This window comes from Oryx dammah, unplaced genomic scaffold (assembly GCF_014754425.2).
Source record: "Oryx dammah isolate SB20612 unplaced genomic scaffold, SCBI_Odam_1.1 HiC_scaffold_5, whole genome shotgun sequence".
NCBI lineage: Eukaryota > Metazoa > Chordata > Mammalia > Artiodactyla > Bovidae > Oryx > Oryx dammah.
Genome location: NW_024070189.1, coordinates 50,211,361 through 50,238,921, shown reverse-complemented (window position 1 = coordinate 50,238,921; position 27,561 = coordinate 50,211,361). Strand labels below are relative to the sequence as shown.

Genomic DNA, 27,561 nt, shown 5'->3' with positions numbered 1-27,561 from the left:
CCAAGCAAGAATATTAGAGTGGGTTGCCATTTCCTTCCCCAAGCGATCTTCCCAATCCAGGGGTGGAACCTGCAACTGACTCCTGCACTGGCTGGTGCACTGTTTACCACTGAGCCACCAGGGAAGCCATGTATATTTTACAATTAAAAATAAATCATGTAAAGAATCACTCAGGTACACCCTCAAGACTGTACTCGTGGGGCTACCAGCCTTCCTTTTAGAAGCCTGTGCTAATAAAATCTATATATCTCCCCCTCACCAAAAACCAAACAAACAAAGGAGGTACTGTAGTAAATTAAAGATGGACCCTCCATTTTTTGCTACTCATTAAATTAAGAGGTGGAATCTTACCCTTCTCATTTTGAATCTCGGTGGCTTCTTTGACCAACAGAATGTGACAAAAGTGACTTCTGGGACTCCCAAAGCTGAATCATTTGAAGTCCTGTCCTTGAGTTTCCTCCTGTACTGCTTGGAACAGCTCACTTTCTACTCTATTTCTGAGTGCTCGCTATCATAACCCAGCTCTCTGCTGTGAGAAATCCAAACCAGAAGGTAAATCATGCGTAGATATTCTGATAGTTTTAGCTGAGGGCCTAGAGGGCTTGCAGACTAAATTGTCCACAATGCAACTTCCATTTGAATTTGCAGTTAAAAGTCTCAGCCGACATTTAATATCAAAGGCATGTAACCCCAATTTACAACTGCCCAACTGAGCCCTTGGAAGAAAAGTTATGACCAAACTAGATAGCATATTCAAAAGCAGAGACATTACTTTGCCGACTAAGGTCCATCTAGTCAAGGCTATGGTTTTTCTTGTGGTCATGTACGGATGCAAGAGTTGGACTGTGAAGAAGGCTGAGCACTGAAGAATTGATGCTTTTGAACTGTGGCATTGGAGAAGACTCTTGAGAGTCCCTTGGACTGTAAGGAGATCCAACCAGTCCACTCTGAAGGAGATCAGCCCTGGGATTTCTTTGGAAGGAATGATGCTAAAGCTGAAACTCCAGTACTTTGGCCACCTCATGTGAAGAGTTGACTCATTAGAAAACACTCATGCTAGGAGGGATTGGGGGCAGGAGGAGAAGGGGACGACAGAGGATGAGATGGCTGGATGGCATCACTGACTCGATGGATGTGAGTCTGAGTGAACTCCAGGAGTTGGTGATGGACAGGGAGGCCTGGCGTGCTGCGATTCATGGGGTTGCAAAGAGTCAGACACAACTGAGCGACTGAACTGAACTGAGCCCAGTTAACTCACAGAATCCTAACAAATAATGGTTAGCCACTAAATTCTGCAGTGGTTTTGCATGTACTTACCATAACGACATCTTTTTTTTCCTAACAAACCCGAAGCTTAGAGTTGACATCTCAAGGTCACAGAATGAGTACTCTGTGGTTGCTTGAACCCACAGATGTGGACTACAGTAGGGAGGGCCAACTGTAAACTTAATACTCAAATTTTTGACCCCTACCCCGAGAGTTGATCAAGGGTCACCCATATTTAGGGGCAAGGCATTTGGAAGGTATAAAAAATCTGGCTTCAGTCTAGCTGTGTGACACTGAGCAATTATCTCTACAGACATACAATGGTTCGTGTCATTTCGGTTAAAGACTGTTGTGGTCATGGAGCCATCAGTCATTGCAGCTGTGCCTAAAGGTGCATCCTAATGAGATTCAGTTCGGAGAAAAACAGGATTATAGACCCTAGAAACTTAAGGTACATATCAAGAGAATGATTTCATTAAGCTCAGATCCTCATATTACCTCGTACATAAAAAAGAGCTAAGTTCATTAACTTGACATTTTGTTTCTTTAATCAGCAGTAATATTTTCACGTTCAACACCTGCTTTTATTCTTTTGCAAACTCTCCTACACATCTGTACGCCTTACCTCTTCAGAACAGTCACTCGCAGATATCTGAGAGGCCATCTCCACAGCTTAAGTCCTCAGCCAATGAGCTGAATAAAAGGTAATTCCCTACTTCTAGGCTGTGGAGGTTTTTGTTTTGTTTTTTCAGTCCACACCCTCTCTGAAGATAATTTTTGTAAGGAAAAAAACGGGTCAAATTAACTCCTACCAATACGTCACGGTCGTGGCGAGTGTTTAATAAGACAATGATGAGGAAATCCTTTGGAAACTATAAAATACAATGTCCCAAATGTAGAGAAAAGCTGACTTAACATTGACGTTTTTACCCCACCTCATCCTCACCAAAAAAAGTTTTTCTGTTTTCAGGTGAGTAAGTTTTCTAAAAAAAAAAAACTCTATCGGAACTTAGCTACTTTGCAACCGAGAAACACGAAACCCTGAAAGGTGCACCAAAGCCACCCAGAAGCAAACCGCAGGATCTGGACTATTTATCCCGCGGCAGACGCTACACACTTTGGGCGTGGTAACGCTGTCACGTGAATGAAGGACTTGCCGCGAGTTTCCCCAAAGCCACGCTTAACATGGCTGCCAGGCCTGGACGCCCGAGCCTCACACCCAACATGGGCACAGGGAATGGGCCAAGCCCCGGATGCCAACATTCCGGAAGTGCCGGAGGGGCGGCGGAAGCGGAAGTGTCGCGGCGGTGGGGTCCGCGGGAAGTGTTTGTCGCGTTTCTCCCTCCCCCTTCACCAGTACAACAAACGGAGGGCTGGCATAGGTGAGGCGGCGGGCTGGTGGGCATGGGGCGGGCGGCGAGCTACAGAGCCCAGGGTGCGTACAGCGGGTGGAGGCGGCTGGATCGGGCTCTAGGGCCCTCGACCGGTTGGGCTCTCGGTCTCCGGCCCCTTTCGGGCCTAGAGCTCCTCGAAAAGCCGGGCTTGGGTTTGTGGTGGACTGGGTTTATAGCGGTTGGTCTTCGAGGCCCTGGTGGCGGCGTTTGCCACCTTGCCTGAACTTTGCCCAGGATCCCAGTACATAGCACTGTCTATGAATCAGGATTTCCTGAACAAAGTGGGAGTTCTGGCCTGGCTAACTTCTGGGATCCCGTCGTACTCTGGGCGTCACAAATTCCACGATTTTAATGTTAAGTCAGTGTTTTAACCTGTGAATTAAAGCCTGTAGTCAGCTTACTGCGGGGATTATCTGAGCAGGACGCGGTGAATACATCTGTAGAGGCGGCCAACCGGGGGATAGGGAGCCCGGAGTTCTAGTGTTACCTCGTCCACCGACTCACTCTGACCTTGCCCATGTCCATTACCTTCTCTGTGGCACGGCTTACATATCTGTAAAATGAGGGTGTTGGGTGCGTTTGATGCCCCTCCGAGCTCAAAAGTCAGAATCTCAACTCCCTTTTAAGGAGTCTTGCCTTAGAAACACGCCTGAAAGCATCTCTTTTCTGCATTTTTGGGTAACCAGGAGAGGACTTATCGGTTGTGTCTACCATGTTTGTTTCCAGACACCAAGCCAACCAAGGGCACCTGGGCAGTTAGGAAGGTTGCTGTGTTTCCTGTGCGCTGAAAAGCTCTGTCCTGAAGACTGTTTTTTGAACCTATATCAGCAGTGTAAAACACGCAAAGGTGAAAAACAGACCTTTGTCTTAAAACTGCTCTTAAATTGCTGGTTTACTTACTTTGGGCAAATACCTTCCTTTCTCTGGACTGGAGATTTCTCATCAGACAAATGAATTAGTTAGATTAGGTCACAGGTTCTTAATCCCCTTTCTCATACTCTGCAGGCTGAGCAGTAAAGAACACTCCTGCCAATGCAGGAAACGCAGGTTCGATCCCTTGGTCAGGAAGATCCCTTGGAGAAGGAAATGACAACCCACTCCAGTATTCTCTCTTGCCTGGGAAATCCCATGGACAGAGGAGCATTGCAGGCTACAGTCCATGCGGTCGCAAAGAGTCCGTCAGGACTTAGTGACTAAACAACAAAACAACAACTGCACAAATGAATAAAATAATAACTATAGATCCATGATTTTCTGGGGGAGGGGAAAGGTGAGATATGGAGGGTACATATTATGCAGCCATATAGATAGAAAAATCTGTGTTTTTAATTTTTAAATCTCATTTTTGACAATTACTGGTCTAGGTTATCACTAAGGCTCTTTCTCTTTAAAATTTGTTGTGCTGTGATTCGTATGTCCTCCTTGCGTAAACTTTTGTATGTGTTTGTTTAAATGACTGTGTCCCTGGAGGTAAATTCTTTAGTTTTAAAAAAAAAAAGATACTAAGATATAGAAAAGGAGAAAAAGGAAAAGCCAGATTATAATAAAGTGACATAGTGAAATAAAACTGGACTTGAGTTAAAAATACAGATGGCACCGGTAACTGGTACCTTGTTAACAGCATTGATACTTTCTGGCAAGCCAGCTTACCTGTCTGGTTCTCACTTTCCTTATCTGGAAAATGAAAGATTCGACTGAATGATTCCTAGATGTTTTCAGCACTGTAATTCTGTTTTTCTCATTTGTTTGTTTTTTATCTGAGCAACTTGGTGGATGTGGTGCAGCATTTCTTTAGGCAGGAGAGGCTGTTCTAGGTGGTAGACGGAAGATCTGTGAGGAATGGTATCAGATTAAGTGACATACAATATTACTTTGATATGAGCAAACAGAAGCCAAAACAACAACAACTAAATAAAGGTGTTAGAAACCTAAGGGGCAAAGGAGCCCTTGACGGTGGAGCTTCATGGGAGGAAAGGCTTTGTCACTACCTAGCACCTAGTAGGCAATAAAAAAATAAATCAAGTGAGGGGATGGTTGGATGGATGGATAGATTGATAATAGCAAGTTTTAAAAAAGGAGTTTCTCCAAAAAATTGTTATGAATTAGATACAGAATGGGAAATTGATTCAGCATTGTGAAAGTCCAATAAAAGAAGAGGTCCCTAAGTTTTCTAATTAATTGTAAGATAAGTCAGTTTATCTCTTCCTTATAAAGTATGTTAGTAAGAGACAAACATGTACCTTGGAAGGTCCAGTGTGATCTGAGGAAGAGAGTAATTAGAATAAGAGAGATGGAAGAAGATGTTGACAAGTTATAACAAGATTTCTAAGTTGGACATTTGGGGAGTAAAGGAGTGGATTTATGTAGGACTTTTTGTAAGTATCAATGATAGAGTTGTATACAATAAGAGTTAAAACTTCTCCAATGGGATAGAGAATAAAAAGGGAAATGATTTTTGCAAGCAAGGAAATGTTGGTGCTCCTCAGCAAATGGTATAACCTTGAGGGTTAAGGTTTAAAAGAGAGGGATAAATTTGGGAGCAACCAGGATGAATTAAATTAGTAGAGGATAGGTAGTCTAGTTTGGGATAGGGGGAAACTTGAACTGGCAGGTTGCAAGGAACGAAGCAGCCTAAGAAATTATGTTAATGAAAAGGACCTTCCTTCCTTTGTCGAGTTTCCCAAGTTTAAAGAATATTCAGAAACAACTCAGACTTATTGTTAGTTAGATGTACTTGGACCACTAAAACAAAACACTAAATGTACTTGAACCACTAAAACAAAAATGATGCTTCCTTTGGCTAAAGTCTGCTACACACCTTTACAGGATGACTGTAGAGACCAAGGGCTTCTGTAGGCTATTGTGTGGGAATCAAATTAGATGGACCATGGGCTCTAATTTGTGAAGGAGGGTGTGGTCAGCAGCAGTTTTATCAGAGCATCAAGAAGTGCGTCTCCAAGCACTGGGGCATGGTTCTGGAATGCGGCAGCCAGCTGAAGTGCAGAGGACTGACTTGATGACAGGTTATACAGTGTAGGCTGAAAAATATGAATCCCAGCATAAACTCTGATGCTTAATATATGCCCTTGGCAAGTGACTTTTACCCTCTGGTTCTGTTTGTCTATCTAAAAATTAAGGAATCAGGTTTGTATAGCATCCTGTTGAAGAGCTTGCATGTCTCTGTGAAGCCCCTGAAAGTATATGAGTCTCGAAGTGTTTTGTTTTTCTCTTTGGGGGATGCACAATTGTTGTCATAGTCCCAAATGGGTTTGTGACCCACAAAAAATTAAGAACTGTGTGACTAATCTCTGAGGGAGCTTTCACCTTTTAACTTTGCTTGAAAATGAGTTTTGTCATTCATAGTGACATTTCTTAGAGGTTTAGAGTCTTAGCCTCCAGAACTTGTGTGTGTGTGCTCAGTTGTGACTCACTCTTCCACCTAGGCGTGCATGCAACCCCATGGACTGCAGCCTGCCAGACTCCTCTGTCCATGGGATTTTCCAGGCAAGAATACAGGAGCAGGTTGCCATTTCCTACTCCAGGGGATCTTCCCGGCCCACAGATCAAACCCGCATCTCTTGTGTCTCCTGCATTAGCAGGTAGATTCTTTACCACTGTGCCACCCGGGAATCCCCCCCCAAATAACACCTGTTGCTGCAAATAATAGTCTCTATATATTTGTACTCGTTATTTATACTCACCTCTCCTTACCCTCCATAACTCCTCTGCTAAACTTGTTCCTGCTGCTGCTGCTGCTGCTAAGTCGCTTCAGTCGTGTCCGACTCTGTGCAACCCCGTAGATGGCAGCCCATCAGGCTCCACCATTCCTGGGATTCTCCAGGCAAGAACACTGGACTGGGTTGCCATTTCCTTCTCCAGAGCATGAAAGTGAAAAGTCAAAGTGATGTCGCTCGGTCTTGTCCGACTCCTAGCAACCCCATGGACTGCAGCCTACCAGGTTTCTCCGTCCATGGGATTTTCCAGGCAAGAGTACTGGAGTGGGATGCCATTGCCTTCTCTGAACTTGTTCCTATGTGTCATCTTTATCTACTGCTGATAACTGGAATTTCCCTCTTTTCCCCTTTCAACCTATTGCTGCTTTGGACCGCTCCTACTTTGCTGAGTTTCTCAAGTGACAAGTGGTGATATTTTGGAGAGAAGGGTAGGAGGAAACCAAGACATAGAAGGCTAGTCATCGTAGTTTTCTGTTGTCACCTGCTTTTATTCTTCATTCCACTGAAAGACAAGCAGTAGAGAGAGAGAGTGCACATATAGGAGAGACTTCATCATCACTAGGTCTCTATGTCTTTCATAGTGTTTTCTTCTCAAACAGGGATACCAGGCCTATGTACTTAGTGCTTGGGATTAAATGCTCTCAGCATAGTCTAGTCATGTACTTCACTCAAGTGATGATGAAGCCGGCTTCAGTTGAAATAGTTGTGTGAGGTGTTTTGGTTGTTGTTGTTTGTTTTTAATAGAGTTTGAGTAGTGGTGAGGGAGAAGAACTAAGTCCTTGAAGAAGTCTTTAATAGTGCCAGGGGCACTACTGGGGCTGGAGAGGACTTGGTAATTCCTAGGTATGGGTCCTAAGCTGTTAAAGCCCCTAGGTGGAAGATGGAAGTCTTATCCTCTACCCCAGTGTTCATCTCCATGAGTCCCTTCCCCACTGAAGGCTTGTAGCAGGATCATCACTGCTCTACTTGCTGACAAATAAGTAGCTCTGTGACCAAGTTTTCAATTCTAGACTTGATATGGGAACTATATATACAATTTCACCTTAAGTTTTGTTACAGTCCTACTGACTTGGGCTCTTTGGTAGTTAGTGTTAATGCATATTAGGTTAAATGGATCTTTGTGGGCTTGCTGGAGACCTAACCTGACCTTTCTATAATGTTTATAATTTCATATCTGTGAGTAAATATTTTTCTGAGTTCTAAACAAGGGAAATTTATATAAACTCTGTGATATTTAAGGAGCAGTCTATTTGTTTAAAATTTCAAGTGTATGTTGTGCACTGGAGCTACGATATCTGATTCACACAAAACCTCACTATTGCAAAATAAGGAGCAATAAAAAGTAGAATCATAAGATGAGGGTAGCAGATCTACACCACTTAGTGAAAGGAGGATGAAGAGCCAAGAAAGATTTTTACTTAAAGGATGAAGTCAAGAACATGGTATCCATGAATGATTAGAGTTAGCAAAGGTGAGGGCATAAAGGGTGAAGCATGTGCTAAATAACGTAACTGGAGAATTAATCCATGGTTGGACTGGTCTGTACGGATTAATAGTCTTGCCAGCGTATTTGAATGCCTCAGGGTAGCTATTTTGTGTTCTTATTAGAGTGTGATTATATTTTTGCCAGGGTTACAGGCTTGTTGCTAAGATCATTGAGTGCTGTGGTGGCAAATAGAATGCTCATAGGAGCATGAAATGGTTCTTAGCAGCCGTGCTGCTGAACACATATGGAAGAATGGAAAGACTGATGGATAGTTACACATCAGATGTATGATTTACTATGAACGAGGACTTGTTATCACCCAGTGGCAGGAGATTGAGATTCTTTTTCCTTTTCCTGGCAGAGACACAATCAATAAAATACTATCCAAGTTGCTATGGGAGAAGCATATGTTAGTGAAGTATTACAGGGACCTCAGAAGAGAAGTTTTTTTAGTAGGAGACATTTTCTCAGAGAACCTAACGTTTAAACTAGATTTTGAAGGCCGAATAATGCCTTTCTAGCAAAAAAGAAAAAGGGAAGGGAAGGACTTTCTAGCCAGAGTTAATAGCTTATTAGGAATAAAAGATGAATGTGAAATAAATGCATGAACTGAGATTGGTGTGGCTGGAATGAGCAAGTGGTAAAAATTGAAAGATGAGATTGATCAGATTGGAAAGATTTTATACTCTGGAAACTAGGATTTCTTGTAGGCTGATTTGGTTTCTGTTTGATCATGTATATATATTTCTTTAAAAACAAATTCAGTGAACTGTAGCTCATGTACCTACTCTGTAGAATTCCTTCAAGCCATAGTACTAAGTGCATGTTGATATTAATCCACCCACAATTCTAAACATTTATTTCTTTGGTTTCCCAGGCCATAGCTGATTAGAAGCAGCAAATTAAGAGGTTAGTGTGTGTGTTTGGGTGGCGTGCAGAGAGAAGCAAGCATCCTGACACCTGCCATAATTCACAGTGCATAACCATTCAGTGAGAGAAGAAGAGACCAGAGCATACACACACATGGACACACAAAAATATAAGAATTCCCTTAGCCTTGTAGCTTTCTCCCATCTGCTGAAGCAGAGGAGCCCCAGGAACTCCATATAGTTCACTAATCCCTGAGAATATATTGCACAATATCATGTATATTCATACTGATCACTTCAGGTCATCAAGAAAAGGTGATGCTTTTATTGACTCATCTCTGTAAGAAAATGGAAGCACGTGGTCCACTTTACAAACTTTTGGTAGTACCAATATAAGAAAAAACATTGGTGCATAAAAGGGAGCAAACACTGTAAATGAGAGACTGACAGATTTGCAGCAGCAATTCTTTGCATCACTGTAACATGATTAAGCCCTGAACTCTAGAGTTCTCTCACTTTGAGTCCAGCTAATTTTTCAGAATTTTACCAGAGATAATTGATAATACTATTTAAATGACACTATTATTCTCGTCTGGGGGGTCCCATGGACAGAGAAGTCTGGTGGGCTGCAGTCCATGGGGGTCACAAGAGACCACATGGACATGACTGACTAAGCACAGTCAATATTCAGTAATAGAACAGTTCAGTAAATTTTGCTATATTCACTTTCTATTCAAATTCAGTTACTAAAAAATAGGATTTTAATAGCACAGGAAAATTTTCTCATGTTGAGTGACTATTGTACCTGAATAGGTAAAACTATATATATGAGCTCAACTAGGTTAAAATATGCACAGAAAAAATGATTAGAAGGAAATATACCGGTTGCCTTGAGTGGTATAACTTTTCTACATCTTTATACTTTTCTATACAGACTTTCTATAATGAGCATACAGTAACTTTATAATCAAAAAATAATAAAGATTTTATGTAAAAAAAATGACACTGTTTTCACATAGTTCCCTCTTAACCTGGCCTTAAATAAACCTCTAGGCGGAAGTTCGCTCATCTGACTTTTATCTCTTTTCCACACTCCGTTCTTTTTCCTTTCTCCCTCCCATTCCCTCCTTCTTCCCACAAACACACAAACAATACATACGTTTAATACAAAAGTGAATTAACTTCTGCTCCTTAATATTTATGGGAGAAAGAGTGGGAAAAGGGTAGTTTTATTCTTCTTCTGAAGTTGCATATAAAGCACTTTTTTTGTGTGTGTGGAAAAGGTTATTATTATTATTATTTTTTTAATCAAATTCTTAAATGGATATGTGACCTACTGGTGGAATCGGATTCCCACACTTTATTGGTGGGAGAATGAAGAATTTAAACAGTGGTTCCAAGTTCATAGAAATAATCTGGGGCTGACCCAGGACTAGAATCTAAGAGTCTTCTACTTTCTGCTGTGTTAAGGGCAATCCTAGAATCATTAGCACCTGTATCTGGTTTAATGATCTTACCTTACACACAAGAGAAATTGAGTGAATTAGCTAGGAAGCAACAGTACAAATAGAATTCAGGACTCCCTATTCTTTGGATTTTTGCTCATTCTAAATAATTAGTTTTTACCTTTACTTCTCTTCAGAAAAAAAGACATTCTGTGCCTTTTGTGTAATATTTTTGTTAATTTGAATGTAGCCTGTATCATTGTAATAGCACAACTGTTTCATCTGTATTCTAGAATAGACATTGTTTTACCTATGTTTTATAAGGATAATTTCTGTCTGGGTTTGGCGTGTTTTAGTCTCCTCTAATCACTGGTTGCTTTCAGGTGCTTTGAAGTCAAGTAACCAAGAGGGGAGATTTGCTCTTTGATCCTGGAGCTAACACAGCAATGGGTCCACGAAAGAAAAGTGTTAAAACGTGTCTTACGAATAATGAAATTCCTGAGGAAGCAGTATCCGATGAAACAAAGGACTATATGAATCAACTTTCACATGAAGTGCTTTGCCATATTTTTAGGTAAGGTTTTGTTTGGTTGATTTTCACCTACCTGGAAATTATAGGTAGAAGCAAATCCTAGAGCTGTCTGTCCAGTGTGGTAGTCACTAACTACATGTGGTGTTTAAATTAAAGATCTGGTATGGCTAGTGGCTACTGTATAGAATGGCACAGACAGTGAAGAACTTCCCTTTGTTGCAGAAAGTTCTGTTGGGCAGACATTATCTAGACTGTTAACATTCCAGGCTTCTTAGAATTCTTATTGACTGATAGATTTGTTGACTTTTATTATTACAGTACCATTTGTGTACAGCATAAGACAATGTTTCTGACTTTTTGATTACAGTCTATAGTAAGAAGCAACATTTTGCTCAGTGTGCACATATATGTAAGTAAATGGAAAAAAACGTTTTGTGAAGTAATAACCCCCCTATGCAGTGTACACATTAAGATTGTTTTGACAAATTTTTTTCAAAACCTTTTTTTAAAAATTATATTTTTATCTAAACTGTACTTAAGAACTGTTACAAAAACCAGAAACAAATCCAAGAAGACAACCAAAAAACTCTGTCATTATAATTTCTCCTGCTCTCTTCTTTATTAAATAAACACATTCTAACATACTTTGTCTCTGGGATGAGAGATCAGAGTTTGACTCTTGAGTTTCATTTGGTAGGTGTGGACCAATGATAGATATAAAGATGTTATTACGAGGATTCAGTGAGATAATTATTTTTTTAATTTAATTTTTTAATTGAAGGATAATTGCTTTACAGAATTTTGTTGTTTTCTGTCAAACATCAACATGAATCAGCCATAGATATATGTATGTCCCCTCTCTCTTAAACCTCCCTCCCATCTGAAATAATTGTTTTAAAGCACTTTAGACACTGCATGACACAAATACTTGGCAGACATTAGTGATTATGATTGTGTTGTGCCTTTTTTCCATATTACTACATGGCCTTTATCATTTTAGTCACTGCTTTCTATTCCACTGACTATGATGTAATTACCTTTATTCTTATATATCATCTGGATTACTTCTAATTTTTCTCTTAAATAATGCAATTAACTTCTCTAAACATTTGAATTTTTCATTATTTCACATTATTTACTTAGGGGAAATTTCCACATATGAAGTTCCTAGAAAGGTTTTCAATATATAAAAAACTATTAAATATTTGCAGATTATATAAAATAGTGATAGAGTTACTTTGGAGAACCATAGGCACTTTATTTTTTTTTCAGTATAAATTTGTCTCAGTCTTGATCTTCTGCAGTTTGTTATTCTGTCAGTGTAGTTTTTGTTCAGTTCTGTCTGGTAATAGAAGGCCCAATTAATCGACCTTTTAAAAAAAAAAAAATAGCAAGATGATAGTAAAGTTAATCTGGCAGGAAAAATTCTGTAGCCAAAATTTTCCAGAAATAGTCTGACCCTAGCAGATGTTCAGTTGTATTCTAAAGTATAAAATAATTAAAGATTTGGTATGGGAGAAGATACCAGCCAGTTGGATGAAACAGACTCCATATGTGGATTCAAATATATGTGGGGATCCGGTTTATGACAAACTAGGTATTCACATCAGTGAAGAAAAGCTGAGTGGATTATTCAGTGATGATGTCACAGCCTAAAAACTATTTGAAGAAAATAATAAAACATGTTCTTTTCTCTCTGACAGCTATATTCTTTTTTTTTAAATTAATTAATTTATTTTAATTGGAAACTAATTACTTTACAATATTGTGGTGGTTTTTGCCATTCATTGACATGAATCACCATGGGTGTACGTGCTGACAACTGTATTCTAAATGTTTCAGTGAATTAAACAATGAAGCTATTAAAATTCTACAGGAGAGGATAGGTAAATTGGTTTCTAGGGATTTGTGTTTGTTGTTTGTTGACTAATGATAGGACATATTATGAACAAATTTGATCATATTTTAAATTGATAGTGGATTTGATTTTGCAGTTCAAACAGCATATGGCAGTAGAAGGAGTGGGATCAAGTAGAAGGTCTACCCTAGTTTTTATGAAAAAAACATGCAACAGATTGGCAGAATGTAGTGATAACTGTGAACTAAGCTGAGTGCTTAAATTTGGCCTGAGATGTTTATTCTAAAAATTAACATTTATTTTTTAGGCTTCTAAAGTTTTTATTTGAAGATTCTTTTTGTATCCCTGTACTAACTGTTTAGCATATTTTCATGAAATAAGAAAAACTATGGTTTCCTTAAAAGAAACCCAGTCTTTTTGTACCTGCCATGTTAAACACATCTTTTCTGAAACACGTTTGATCTGTCTTTTGAACTCCAGCTTTTTGACCATGTATCTGTGGAGTAAAAATACATTGGTTATCTAATCTTCATAAGATTACTAATGTTTCTGTTTCAAGGGAGTGTAATATTAAATAATATTAACTAAGGTAAATACTTTGGTTAAAAATTAGTGATATGGGGGAAATTTTTAGTGGCAAAAGTTGATTTAGAAAACAAATTCAGTTTTTCATTGTTTATAAAATGCATAGTAATGTAGTTTCTGAAAATTATCCTCATATGTGAGAAATAAAAACTGTAGATTAAGTTGGCAATAATTTTTTTTTTTTGGTAGAAAATTTGACTTTATTTTATTCAGTTTATTTAAATAGTTATAAAGGAGAAAGCACAGAGAAGGCAATGGCACCCCACTCCAGTACTCTTGCCTGGAAAATCCCATGGATGGAGGCGCCTGGTGGGCTGCAGTCCGTGGGGTCGTTAGGAGTCAGACACGACTGAGTGACTTCATTTTGACTTTTCACTTTCATGCATTGGAGAAGGAAATGGCAGCCCACTCCAGTGTTCTTGCCTGGAGAATCCCAGGGACGGGGAAGCCTGGTGGGCTGCCATTTATGGGGTCGCACAGAGTCGGACACGACTGAAGCGACTTAGCAGCAGCAGCAGCAAAGGAGAAAGCAAAGGGGCCAGATATAGGGGAAAAATAGAGCAGAGAAATATTCAGCAGGCATACTTGGGCTTTCTTTAGAATTAGCTTAATTTTTAGGAAATAGATGTACCTGTTGACATCCATGCTCTTCCTCTCTCTTATCTGTTAACTTTTTTTTCTGGTTAGCTTTTTGATGAATTTCACTACTTGTAAAGTGGAATATGGTAGCACCTACTATATCAATGAGAGTTTTAGCAGAAAGCAAGGTATACTTGGCTGGAATTTGAAGATAATGAAGGAATCACTCAGAGAAGTGTAGGTAGGGTTAAGGGAACATGTAAGAGATGTTAAAGAATTCATTCAGCTAAGGGATTAGCAATAGCATAAAGCTTTTGCCCTGCCTTGCACTGGCCAGTCAATTCATAAAGGGATGGGTTGGGGACTGGGGAGCACAGCAGAACAGAGAAGGGAAGAAAAAGAATTGCAGGAGGGCTGTGTTGCAAACAGGAAAAGAACTTAGCTTGCAAAGTTGTGAAATGAAACAGTGGCTATAGTACAGTGTCTGTGATGCAACACCAGGTCAATAAAGAGGAGCTTTACCTTTTTTCTTTTCCCTTAAATTAACCTAGGCCTGTTGAGAAAGAGAGATGAGATTTTTCTGATCTCTCAAAATATATAATATATTTGTATTACTGGAAACAGAACAAAAGTAGAGGTTAGTTGAAAAGTTTCATGAAGGAAGCAGATAACAGGGGAGGCTGGAAAAAGAAAATTGTAATTCAGATGAGTTTATGCTTATGCAGTACTTAAAGAACATGTGATTAAAAGGTAAAAGATCTAGGGAAAAAGGTACACTGTAAACTTAGTATACAGATCTGTTGATAAAGAAGATAGTAGAGATTCTTTGTGGTGGTGAACAGGACCAGAGAGGAATATTTTTAGCCACGTTAGTAAATGGATTCTATAAAACTATAAAATAATATAGGTTAGGTTTAAATTAATCATTTCTCTCTAATCTTTTTTACATTCCCATATCACCATACCTTGAAATGTACTGACTTTTTTTTTTTTTCTTTTCGATTTTCTTTGTTCTTATAAGGAGAAAGGCAGAATTTATACAATGCTATATGGAGGGAGCTCAACACTTTCTTTGGATGCTTAAGTATTTGCTGATTTTTTTTTTTTAAGGTAAAATCCTATGTATTTATATTAATCTTAAAACCTAGTGAATATTCCTAGGGTCTTATTTTACTTTAGAGGCAGGAGAATGGAGGAAGGAAAAAAATAACCTGTCGGTTAGATTAAGTAATTACCCACTTGATAAATCCGGGTTTCTTTCTCTTACAAAGGTACCTCCCCCTGCAGGATATCATGTGTATGGAGTGTCTTTCCCGGAAGCTAAAGGAAGCAGTCACCCTATATCTGAGAGTTGTGAGGGTTGTAGATCTCTGTGCAGGGCGATGGTGGGAATACATGCCAAGTGGTAAGTAAATTTAGCCTGTAATGTACAGTGGAGCCCCACTGGAAACTAATAATAGTGTTCCCATCAAAAGTTACTTGTTGCTTTGGGATAGTCTAACACTTTTAGAAGGTTTATGGAATTTTCTCCAATTATGCATTGGCCTTTCATGTGAAGAACTCAAAAAAGTTAGTAGCCTAACCATAACAAATGGACCTTGGGTAAAGAGACCACTGGAAAAAGTCAATGACTTTAGTTAAGCGGAGCACACCTAAAAGGGAAGAATTAATATTAAGGGCTAATCAGGCTTCTTTTCAGTTAACAGCGGTCCTTTAATAACTCCACTTTAATGCTTAGCAATTTTGAGTGTCTTTTTAAACTACCTTTGATCAACAATATTCATATCCTGATATTTTGAAAATGTGATAAAGCCATCGTGCTGGGCAGAGTGGAGTGGTGGGGAGCTTAATAGAAGTGAAGGGCTGAGGAGATTATTGTCTTGCTCTGTTCTGTTATGAGGAACAGAACAGACTGCCTCTGAAATACTGAGATGTTGTACAGTTTGGGTTACTACATAGCCTTTTAAGAGTTCATCAGTCAACTGATAATTTTGTCACTTGATCAGAGTTATCACTATATCTTTTTTGAAGAACACTGCAAAGACTTGAGGCTAGAACCTAGCTTGGTGTGATGTTTATCTTCAGATACTTTAAAGAAACTGTTGTAAGGGAAGAGGATTTATCATATTGCAGAGATAGAGAAAAGAAAAAATTAGGGACAATGTGAAAAGGACTGTTACTTGTTTTATTAGATTTGCTTTAACAGAGGTTAGGCCAGTAGGAATTGTGGAGATGGGGTTAATGCACTAAAGAGACAGGATAGCAGAGCTCCCGTGTGGTGCAGTCTTCCAATGAACATCTCTGCCCCTTATCAGACTAGAGAAGAATGTGTTTTTACATTGCTGGCTTCTTTTAGACTGATAAATACCTGTGATAAGTAAATACCTGTGACAGATAAATACCTATGAGCCCAAGGCTTACATCAGTGTAACAGATGTAAAAAAGTGAAATCAAAAGTCTCTAGCCTAGAATAAGATCTCACTAAACAATGTCAGACTTTATTTTTGGGGGCTCCAAAATCACTGCAGATGGTGACTGCAGCCATGAAATTAAAAGACACTTACTCCTTGGAAGAAAAGTTATGACCAACCTAGATAGCATATTTAAAAGCAGAGACATTACTTTGCCAACTAAGGTCCATCTAGTCAAGGCTATGGTTTTTCCAGTAGTCATGTATGGATGTGAGAGTTGGACTATGAAGGCTGAGTGCCGAAGAATTGATGCTTTTGAACTGTGGTGTTGGAGAAGACTCTTGAGAGTCCCTTGGACTGCAAGGAGATCAACCCTGGGATTTCTTTGGAAGGAATGACGCTAAAGCTGAAACTCCAGTACTTTGGCCACCTCATGTGAAGAGTTGACTCATTGGAAAAGACTTTGATGCTGGGAGAGATTGGGGACAGGAGGAAAAGGAGACGACTGAGGATGAGATGGCTAGATGGCATCACGGACTCGATGGACGTGAGTCTGAGTGAACTCCGGGAGTTGGTGATGGACAGGGAGGCCTGGCGTGCTGTGATTCATGGGGTTGCAAAGAGTCGGACACGACTGAGCGACTGAACTGAACTGAACTGAACCCTGCTTTGCTAGTGCCACTTGGGTCTAATCTCTGGAGTTTATACCCTGATTCTCTATATAATAATGCTAAGTAAGGTTTTTATATAGCATTTTATGGTTTACCTATGTGATATTCTTGGACTCTCCCACCAAATGTGTAAAGGTGGAACTTTACCCATTATTGGGTGGGAAGCAATGTGTAATATACAACAAAAGAGATTGGCCATTGGCAAAGGTAATGTTCATTTTTTATATTTTTAAATGGGGTGATAAACTTTTTCATTGGGTTGTGAGAGTAGATATGTGAAATGATTAACACGTTGAATGGCTTAGTCAGTAGAGTTACTATACAGAACAATAACGAGGACTGTTGTTACAATTAGAGAGACCAGGTAATCTCCGAGGTCCCTTCTTAATCTTCATTATTTGTGAATTTGGAGTTTACACAGCATCTTGACTAGCCCTGTACAACTAGAACAGCTTTTGAAAACTGTAGTAAGACTTAATGGTTTGGAAATTTTTATTCTTGAAAATTATTAATTTTATTTATTATTAGTGAATAAACAGTTGCCTTACTGATGGCCTCCGTTAAAAACAAAAATTAAGATACTTATCTCTTTACTTACCAAGCACTAGCAGCTCGTACTATGGAAGTATTTCTCTCTTCCCAATCTGGTGGAGTCCCATTATGGAGCACAACTGGCCTTTGAAATAAATAGTCTTCTATCAGTCAGCATCCTCCTAGTTTGGATCACATATGTTCTCTTAGCTGATTTGCATCTGTCTTGTCTAAAAGAATGAATTGTCTAAAATATCCTGGGAATGATGTTAAACACAGGATAGAGTAGTTGTTGTGACATGGGTACCTAAGAGAACCCAGTTTGAGATAGGGTTCCTGTTGAGATAGCTTCCTGAAAGTGGGGATCCTGTCTGTCTGATTTTTGGTTGTGTGCTCTGTGGGGCATAAAGGGTTTATGGGCCAGAAAGTGCCTTCAGGGAAAGAGAGTGGTGGTCAGGTAGGTTTCCCTTGGTCCCCACCAGGTCCAGGCCATCTGGGTTGAAAGCATGGTGTTCCTAGTTGAAGATGTCTGTTCTTTAAAAGCAGCAACAGCAACAAAATAATAAAAAGCTTCAACTATGAAGTAACAACTCAGAATAGGTGGTGTTTCTAATATATTTTCTGTTCCTAAGGGAAGTATTTTCTGTTTAACCGTTTGTTCAGCTGTAATGTTAGCCTTATGAAAATTTAAAGAGGAAATCTTGTTGTTAACATTTGATAAAAATTACAAGTGGTGATAAACTTGGCTCTAAATAGTTGTGAACTTCTTAGGCTTCACAGATTCCAGTTTTCTGACACTACTAAAGAAGATGCCAGATGTCGAACAGCTATATGGCCTTCACCCTCGATACCTTGAGAGGCGAAGGGTACGGGGCCATGAGGCTTTTAGCATTCCAGGAGTTCTGGAAGCTTTGCAGGCATGCCCAAACTTAGTGGTGAGTGCACTTGGTTGAACATTTGACATCAACTGATTAATGAAGCACTAAATTAAAAGAATGATAGAACATGTTCATGCAAATTTCATTCATAACGAACTTTTAAGTTCCACTGCCTACTTAGGATCTTATGATATAGAAATAGAAGCTTTGGATGCTAAATAAAAGCCTTTCTTATGCTTGCCTTGGCATTATTTTGTAGGGTGTGGAAACTTCTCACTTGGAATTAGTAGAATCCATTTGGACATACATGCCACATGTTCATATTTTGGGGAAATTTCGTAACCGTAATGGAGCATTTCCAATTCCTCCTGAAAATAAACTGAAAATTCCTATAGGAGCCAAAATTCAAACTTTACATTTAGTTGGTGAGTACATGTTTCTTGGGTTACTTGTGACTCCTTTAAATGCCATACAGCTGAATATTAGTGGAAAGGGAATAATGGGGATTTTAGAAATAGCTTTGCTGATTGCTAATGGCAGCCGAGAGGGGTAGGATGGGGTGGGTGGTGGGAGGGAGGATCAAGAGGGAGGGGACATATGTATACCTATGCTGATTCATGTTGATGTGGGGCAGAAACAATATTGTAAAGCAGTTATCCTCCAATTAAAAATTTCTTTAATTTTTAATTAAATATTTTTATTTTAAAGTACATATATGAAAAAGAAAAAGAAATGCTTGTGAGACTTGCATAAAAATTGAGATTTCCCACTAAGGAGCCTTTGGGGCCAGGGGCCTGGTGGGTAGGTGAGAAAACTACTATTTCAAAATCAGTCTATTTTCATTTTAATAGATAGTTTGAGTAATTTGGAAAGTTGTTGGGCTTTTTGTTTTTGATTTTTTGAATGAGCTGGAATCTTGCCGCTGTTTTCTGATACCCACCTTTTGCTCCTAGTTCTACCCTTTAGAAGAGAGTTTAGAGAATAGTTCTCCAGTACAACTTACTGTGATGATGGAAATGTCCTGTATTTGTAGTATCACATATGGTACCCACTGTGGCCAGTGAAACAGAAGAACTGGATTTTTAAATTTTATTGTATTTTATCAGATAGCCACATGTAGCTAGTGGCTACTTTATTATCTTCTTCAGTTCTAGAACATGACAGAATAAAAAATCTTAGATAAAACTTAAATTTACTTGTATCTTCTCTAAGCAGAAAACTCCCCCATTTCTTCAACCTAGAGCTTCTGGAAAACTCTGCCACTTCTCTTTTTCCCTGAGAAATGAGGAGGGAGTGGTTTTTTTCCAGAGACACCTTATTTGCAGTGATCACGGTGTGCATTCTTCATCTGAATATTCTCTGAAATTGTATCCCAATAATTTCAAACCTAAGTAAATGATAAGGACAGATATTTTCTCAAATTTAATTTGTCGTCTTTGGCTTAGATTGCTGAAAGGAATTTCAGGGTGGTGGGGAGGACTCCTGTTACTATAGTCTGACCTTTAATACTGATTAAGTATTTTATTTAACTTGTACATATTGCGTATCTGCTATGTTTCAAGCATTCTTCCAGATATTAGGGATGGTCCTGAAGAACTGGATATTTCTGAAACTGGGAAGGGAGAGCAGCAAGAATGATCAGGAGTAGGTCTTAAAAACTATTTAGATACGCAGTTATGGGAGACATGCAAAGCTCTCTAGCAGTCCTTCCTTTACAAGATGAAGGAGTGGTTCTGATGAAAGACTTAGATATCTAGTTTGAATTTGGATTTTTAGATAATAAAGTAATTCTGTAATATCTGAAGTTTATAATATAAGCTCTCTAAAGTCAGAGACTGTGGTTTTATATCTATATTTTCCATGATGCCTGTCACAGTTCATTGCAAATATAAATACTCAGTAAATTTTGTTGAAATGCATTAATTCATTTGATTAATTCAACAGTTTAACACTGTGATGGTGATACAAACGTGTATAGTAAATTAATGAACATGCTGGGGAAGACAGGTAATTGTGTCCTTTGTTTATAGAATGGATTTGGGATAAAATGTGGATTGGGCATAGAATATAACTGTCTTGTCTGGGTCTGTCTCACCCTTGCTGCCCTTGGGTTTCCTAATCAGAACTACCGCCATAATGGTAGATGCTAAATATACCTTTGTGAGTTTTGCATCTTGAGTCTCAATCTGTACTTTACTTCTGCTTTTCTTCCTTTGGACTAATCCCCAGTGAGTACAGTGTTTACGCATAGTGCAAAGCTAAAGCTAGCTGTGCTTTTTTGGGTGGACCAGGTTAAGGAGTAATGCTTACAGTAGAATGTGCAGAATTTAGCTTTCAAAGAACCACTGATTTAAGTACTCCCAATTTTGCTTTCTCTAGTTGCTGTTGCTAGCAGGGCTTCTACTGACTCAAGGTTAAAAATTATATTAAACTGATTTTGCCAGCTGTTGCTTTCTAAATGTCATCACTCTGTATCCTTGAATTTCTTTCTGAGAATTTGTCACTTTTTTGCTGTTCCTGAACCTACAGTGTTTAGACTTTTGGGCAAGTTCCTCAAACTGCGTCCTTCCATAAGAATTTTCAAGTTACCCATATTCTCTCTTCTTCCATATCTCTTGACTTATCCTTCTTCTGTACATTCCCTTTCTTTCAGAAATGGTCCTCTGCAAGTATGATTCCTGGTAACTCTTGAAGAGTTAGAGTTAAGAGAAAAGGTTGTGTGTATACAGTGTTGAAATACTTCATAAATCCCATCTTTCCATTTGCCTTTTCTAAAAAATTTACAAAGTAGTCTGTTTATTGTTTGTTTAAATTGTTCTTTACAAGCCTGTTTTATATAAGTTTATCTTCATAGGAGCTAATTAGGTAATTTGTTCTGATGAAAATATCCAGGAAGGATATATTGTCAACTTGAAAAATAGACTGTTGAACCTGTACACAGCAAACAGTGTCTTTTAGTGGTTTTCTTGTTTTTTTCTTTTTTGTGTATATGCTTTAGGGGTGAATGTTCCTGAAATTCCTTGTATCCCAATGCTAAGGCACCTTTACATGAAGTGGGTAAGACTCACTAAACCACAACCATTCAAAGATTTTCTTTGCATCAGTTTACGAACTTTTGTCATGAGGAACTGTGCAGGTAAGAGTCTATAGTTGTAGTGGAAATACACATATACTATTCTAAAAATATCCTAAAGCAAACTGCATAGATATGATACATTGTAAGTGAAATTATATTATACTGTTACTATTTATATTTGTAACTTACCTTAGGTAGGTAAATGTACTTTTTTTGTTTTAAAGACAGTAGACATATGATTTGCCTTTGACCCTTCACAGACAAAGTGTCAAAAATGTCTCTACCTATATCTTTTGGACACTTTTTATATAGGTTTGTTTTAATAAATTTTTGTATACTTTCTTTGTCTCTGGTCTCTTGATCTTTTTGCATGTAAATGTTGTCTGACTTAATATAGCTTAAAGCATAAAACACTGCTTTTACGATACTACATTTTTGTTCCAAAACCTTCAGTTTTTCTGCTGTCCTAGTGTGTCAAGTGGGAACTGTTCTGCTTCAGAGTTCATAACAATCAGAGCTGTTCTTGATACCTTATTTCAGAGTCCTTTCCAAAGTACCCCTTTTATTGTCAGGCTTGCCTACTCACTGTTCCCAAATAGCCATACGAGCTCTCACCTGAGTGTCTTCTTATTCTTGTTTTCTTGTCCTGAAGTTTAACACTTCCTTCCTCCTCTTTACTTGTACACATCTTTTATGCAAGTTTTGCCTCATTGACTTACTTCCTTCTCTTTTTTATGTAGTACATCAGATTTGATTTTTGTTCTTGATATGTTCTGCCTTTTTATCTTTTTATAATATTCATGGTTTATGTCCTTGTCAGTTGCGAACTCTTTGATGGATAGGATCCTATCTTGTGATCTTCCATAACACCTAATATAATAATGGTCACATAGAGAGATGTTTAAGCCATTGAGCTGTTTATTTTAATGAAGGATCAAATTTTCAGCTTGCCTTTTCCCCCTCAGTTATTTTCAGCTCAAAATTGTTGAGACTCCAGGGAATTTTAAAAAATACTGAATCTCCAATGTTACTGAAAAACCCTTATGCTGAATCAGTATGTAGTTGACTTACTAATGGTTTTGTTTCCAATGATAAATTGTAGAGAACCAGCCACTCGGTTATCATTTTCAGACACAGAATTTATAAGTTATTAATTTCTGTTGCTGATTTGAAAAATCATCTTGGCAATTTACATTGTTCCATTGAAATTGTTTTTCTTCAGGACCCACAAACTCCTTGAAATATGTCCCTTTAGTAACAGGCCTAGCCTCTGCCCGCAACTTGGAACATTTAGAAATGGTTCGAGTTCCTTTCCTTGGAGGTCTTATTCAGCATGTAGTTGAAGACAGTTGGAGATCAGGTATTCATTTTCCTTTAGTTACTAAATATTTTAAAAATCAGTTTAAAAATTTATTAAGCTTTTATTTAGCTTTTCTACAGAGTCTTTATAAAAGAAATGCTTGTTAGTAATTTTACTTTCTATCTGGTGTATTTGATGAAGAATAAGTAACTATGAGTGTGGCTAGTATTCATTTCCTTTTTATGCAGTGTTAAACCTCAAAATAAGTCATGTTTTCTGGCTTATTAATACTTACCAGTTAGTTAATAATTCATGGTATATTTGAAATCTTTCTGAGAAATGTTAACAGAAATATCCTAGTGGCTATTGCTGAGAAGAGATATTTTTTGACTTAGACAAATTAGGTCTACAAAAGAACTCAGGCATTAGAAATGTTAATGTAACATTTGTCTGATACTTTATAATATATAAAATGTTTTAAAGTTTATCAGTTTTATACTAGATCCATCCATACCGATTAGATGATGGCTTTTAAAAGAAAAAAAGATTTTACTGCCTAGCACCCATAATTATATTTTAAATGATCATGTGTAGTAGAATGTGCTCCGTGTTAACTGTCTCCTCATTGCAACAAAAAGACCAAGAAGTTTAGCTATATAGATAATTAATAATTGGGAACACAAAATGTAACTTTGAATGTCCAAAATGTAAATGGAAAATCATCGAGTACCATTGGTAACAAATAGATGTTATCATTAATACTGTTAAAATGAGTAAGCAGTGCATTTTTAACATTTTGTCATCAAGTCTGGTGCAGGTGTAGTTCATTACATTGTGTGAAGGGAATGGAGACTCCCTCAAAATGAACAGTGCAATTTTTACTCCATGTCTATAACTAACCAGATTGAAGTCAGAAAGGAAAAGAAGACCACAGTGGACTCCTTCATTAGAAGACCTAGAGAGAGGTGCCAAAAGCCAAGAATTGGCATAAATGGCCTAAAAGAGCAACAGAGACTTTTCTTCCCTAATAAGTGTTTAGGAACAAATCTAATTTTACTTAAGGAGCCAGACTATCTCACACAATAGTTAATTTCAGAAAAATCATAGATCAAATATAAAAAATAAACTTTTTAAAGGAAAAGTTTGGAAACTGTCTTCTTTAACATTGTTGGGTAGAGATTTGTACATCAAAAAGCATTTTACCATAAAGAAAAAAATTGGTAAGCGGTGCTAAATTAAAATAAAGACTTTTTTTTGTTTTTTATCAAAAGGCATAAGTGAGAGCTCGAGTAAAAAAGTCAAGCTACAGAGTGGGAGAAGATATTTGCAGTACAGCTATCAGATAAATATTTACAATACAAATTAATGCTCAAAATTCTCTAAGCTAGGCTTCAACAATACGTGATCCGTGAACTTGCAGATGTTCAAGCTGGTTTTAGAAAAGGCAGAGGAACCAGAGATCAAATTGCCAACATCCACTTGATCATGGAAAAAGCAAGAGAGTTCCAGAAAAACATCTATTTCTGCTTTATTGACTATGCCAAAGCCTTTGACTGTGTGGATCGCAATAAACTGGAAAATTCTGAAAGAGATGGGAATACCAGACTACCTGACCTGCCTCTTGAGAAATCTGTATGCAGGTCAGGAAGCAAGTTAGAACTGGACATGGAACAACAGACTGGTTCCAAATAGGAAAAGGAGTACGTCAAGGCTGTATATTGTCACCCTGCTTATTTAACTTATATGCAGAGTACATCATGAGAAACGCTGGGCTGGCTGAAGTGCAAGCTGGAATCAAGATTGCTGGGAGAAATATCAATAACCTCAGATATGCAGATGACACCACTCTTATGGCAGAAAGTGAAGAAGAACTAAAAAGCCTCTTGATGAAAGTGAAAGAGGAGAGTGAAGAAGTTGGTTTAAAGCTCAACTTCAGAAAACTAAGATCATGGCAACTGGCGGCATCACTTCATGGCAAATAGATGGGGAAACAGTGGCTGACTTTATTTTTCTGGGCTTCAAAATCACTGCAGATGGTGACTGCAGCCATGAAATTAAAAGACGCTTGCTCCTTGTAAGAAAAGTTATAACCAACCTAGACAGCATATTAAAAAGCAGAGACATTACTTTGCCAACAAAGGTCCGTCTAGTCAAGGCTATGGTTTTTTCCAGTAGTCATGTATGGATGTGAGAGTTAGACTATAAAGAAAGCTGGGCACTGAAGAATTGATGCTTTTGAACTGTGGTGTTGGATAAGACTCTTGAGAGTCCCTTGGACTGCAAGGAGATCCAGCCAGTCCATCCTAAAGGAGATCAGTCCTGGGTGTTCATTGGAAGGACTGATACTGAAGCTGAAACTCCAATACTTTGGCCACCTGATGTGAAGAGCTGACTCATTGGAAAAGATCCTGATGCTGGGAAAGATTGAGGGCAGGAGAAGAAGGGGACGACAGGATGAGATGGCTGAATGGCATCATTGGCTCAATGGACATGACTTTGAGTAAACTCTGGGAATTGGTGATGGACAGGGAGGCCTGGCGTGCTGTGGTACATGGGGTCACAAAGAGTTGTACATGACTGAACAACTGAACTGAAAGAATTTAAAATACGTAAATTCTAATTTATGTATTTAGAATACAAAAATAACTAATACTAGTTAGAAAAAGTCAGAAACGAGAGGAAAAATAGGAAAACATTTTGAGTAGAAAAGATCTTATGAAAGAGGATATCTGAATGGCCAGCAAACATGAAAATATGGTAAATTTCACTGATCATAGAGAAATGAAAATTAAAACCACAGTGTTATATACAAGCACTAAAATGATTACACCTAAACAATTATCAATACAAATGCTTTACTGAAAGTGCTGTGGTCAAATGGGATGATAATTGTTTTTGTTCCTTTTTTCCTTTACCTAGGTGGTTTTCGAAATTTGCACACTATTGTTTTGGGAGCTTGTAAAAATGCACTTGAAGTAGATCTTGGTTACCTCATCATCACTGCTGCCCGTAGGTATGTTTTCTCTTCACGTTGGGTCAGAATTATGTTTTTATCTGTTTTATAAAAATTGGCAGAATACGTATATAATGTTTGATCATGCCTTTTTCAGATTTAAAATACAGAGAAGTTGTTTAAATAGCAGTAGGTTATCATTTTAGGGGAAGTCTTCTATACAACTGATGACCAAGTGAGCTGCAGTCCAGACCCAGCAAGTATTAAAATGTGCATGATCTCATCAGAAAAAAGCTGTCAGTTATCTGGAAGTACCTGAGATTCCAACAGAAGTCAGTACTGATACTTGCTCAGGAGCCATTGTTTCATCCTCTGGACAGTTTTCTGAATTTAGTTGGTGATAATTGCTATTTAGAAATCACTGTTTTAAGTCAGCTTTTTCAGCATCCTGACCTTTAACACTTTAAAATTTTTAACCTATCTTCACATCACTTTATGCCACATTTACTATTTCTTGCATATCAAAAGTCTACCTCTGCTTTTACTTTTATAATATTTAAATTGAATTTTAAAAAAGGAAACTCTTCCTTTCCATCATAGAATGTGAAGAGTAAAATAAAACTGTATTTAAGTGAATAGATACTGTTACCTACTATAGGACTATACTGTTAAAAATGGGACTTATTATTAGCCTCTAAAAGTTATTAAAGAAATACCAGATTCTTGCCTTGACTTAATCAGGTTTAGGAAAGTACCAAAAAGGATATAAGATTATTATAATTTGTTCTTGCTGTGACTTTAGTGTACACATGAGATGTGCCCACACTTTTATAAAATGTTCTTTTAAAGGAAGCATCTCTGATATTTTTTCATGGAGGAGGCAGTGTTTTTGCATTTGACACTTCAGTACAATAAACTTTTTTCAGAGCCTTACATTAGGAAGAACCTTTTATTCTGATGGCTTTCATTTTATTCCTCTATGTGTCTCTCATTCATAGGTTACATGAAGTTCGGATCCAGCCTTCCCTAACCAAAGATGGCGTCTTTTCCGCCCTAAAGATGGCAGAGTTGGAATTCCCCCAGTTTGAAACCCTTCATCTGGGATATGTAGATGAGTTTTTGCTGCAGAGTAAGAATTAGCTCATTTACTCCCCTAAAATTATTGTTGAAAAATTACTTGACAAAGTGAATTCTAAATTTGGATGTGCCGTTATTTTCTTAGGCATAAAAATACTTAAAATCTCAGGTGCTCTCACTTCTTGAAAAATTTGAACTTGAAGTGCCAGTGTTTTTTTTTTTTTTTTTCTTTTTCTATATTGCCTCTGATTTTAGCATATTACAGAAAATGAAGTGATTGTCTACTCAAAAACAGATCCTTACCTACATTTGATATTGTCTCCACTTTGCTCTCCAAGTTTCTTTCCCATTCTGCTTCATTGTTTTCACAGAATGTTATTCTTGCTTCTGTTTGCTGAATTTGATCTACCACACTTCTTGAAGCTTTTGCTGGTCCTCTCAGATGAGGTCCCAGCCCCTACCCCTGCTCTTCATTTCTGTAATAAGCCCGCTGGGAGTTCTGGATTTTCTGATGGTGTTAGCATATTTTGGTCAGTATTCATTTAATAACTGCTGTTGGAAGGCTTGTCCACAGCATATTCTGGAATGTATTTAAAATTGGGAACTCAATCCTTTGGGTTCGAATGCATGTCAGTTCACTATTCAAACTTTTTCCCACATGACAATAGTCAGACATGCAAGAACATTTACACCATCAACATGTTTTTATTTTTGCAAGAATTAGTTTCTTACTCGTGTACTTTACGACAAGTCTTTCTTAAACTCTCGGTGTCATACTTTGCATTGTAAAAGAATGTAAGAAGGCTTTGTTGTTTTTGTTGTTCAGTTGCTCTGCTGCTAAACTGCTAAGTTGCTTCAGTTGTGTTCGACTCTGTGTGACCCCGTAGATGGCAGCCCACCAGGCTCCCCCGTCCCT

At 38.1% G+C, this 27,561-nt stretch overlaps 1 protein-coding gene across 7 annotated transcripts in view; it reads left to right on the top strand.

The window, feature by feature from the left end:
• The first annotated feature begins 2,552 nt into the window (after positions 1 to 2,552).
• The window catches only part of FBXO38 (F-box protein 38), a 66,226-nt gene continuing 41,217 nt past the window's right edge, over positions 2,553 to 27,561 (top strand). For 3 of the 7 annotated variants that reach the window (XM_040239653.1, XM_040239651.1, XM_040239648.1), the window contains exons 1-9: positions 2,553 to 2,648; positions 10,578 to 10,768; positions 15,020 to 15,153; positions 18,133 to 18,296; positions 18,499 to 18,664; positions 21,238 to 21,375; positions 22,538 to 22,675; positions 25,535 to 25,628; positions 26,567 to 26,697. In XM_040239653.1, coding sequence (XP_040095587.1) covers positions 10,641 to 10,768; positions 15,020 to 15,153; positions 18,133 to 18,296; positions 18,499 to 18,664; positions 21,238 to 21,375; positions 22,538 to 22,675; positions 25,535 to 25,628; positions 26,567 to 26,697 — 1,093 coding nt within the window. In that variant the 5' untranslated portion in view covers positions 2,553 to 2,648; positions 10,578 to 10,640. Of the gene's footprint in view, positions 2,649 to 8,757; positions 8,790 to 10,577; positions 10,769 to 15,019; positions 15,154 to 18,132; positions 18,297 to 18,498; positions 18,665 to 21,237; positions 21,376 to 22,537; positions 22,676 to 25,534; positions 25,629 to 26,566; positions 26,698 to 27,561 lie in introns of all 7 variants that reach the window. The other 4 variants (XM_040239649.1, XM_040239650.1, XM_040239655.1 and 1 more) reach the window with 4 other exon arrangements.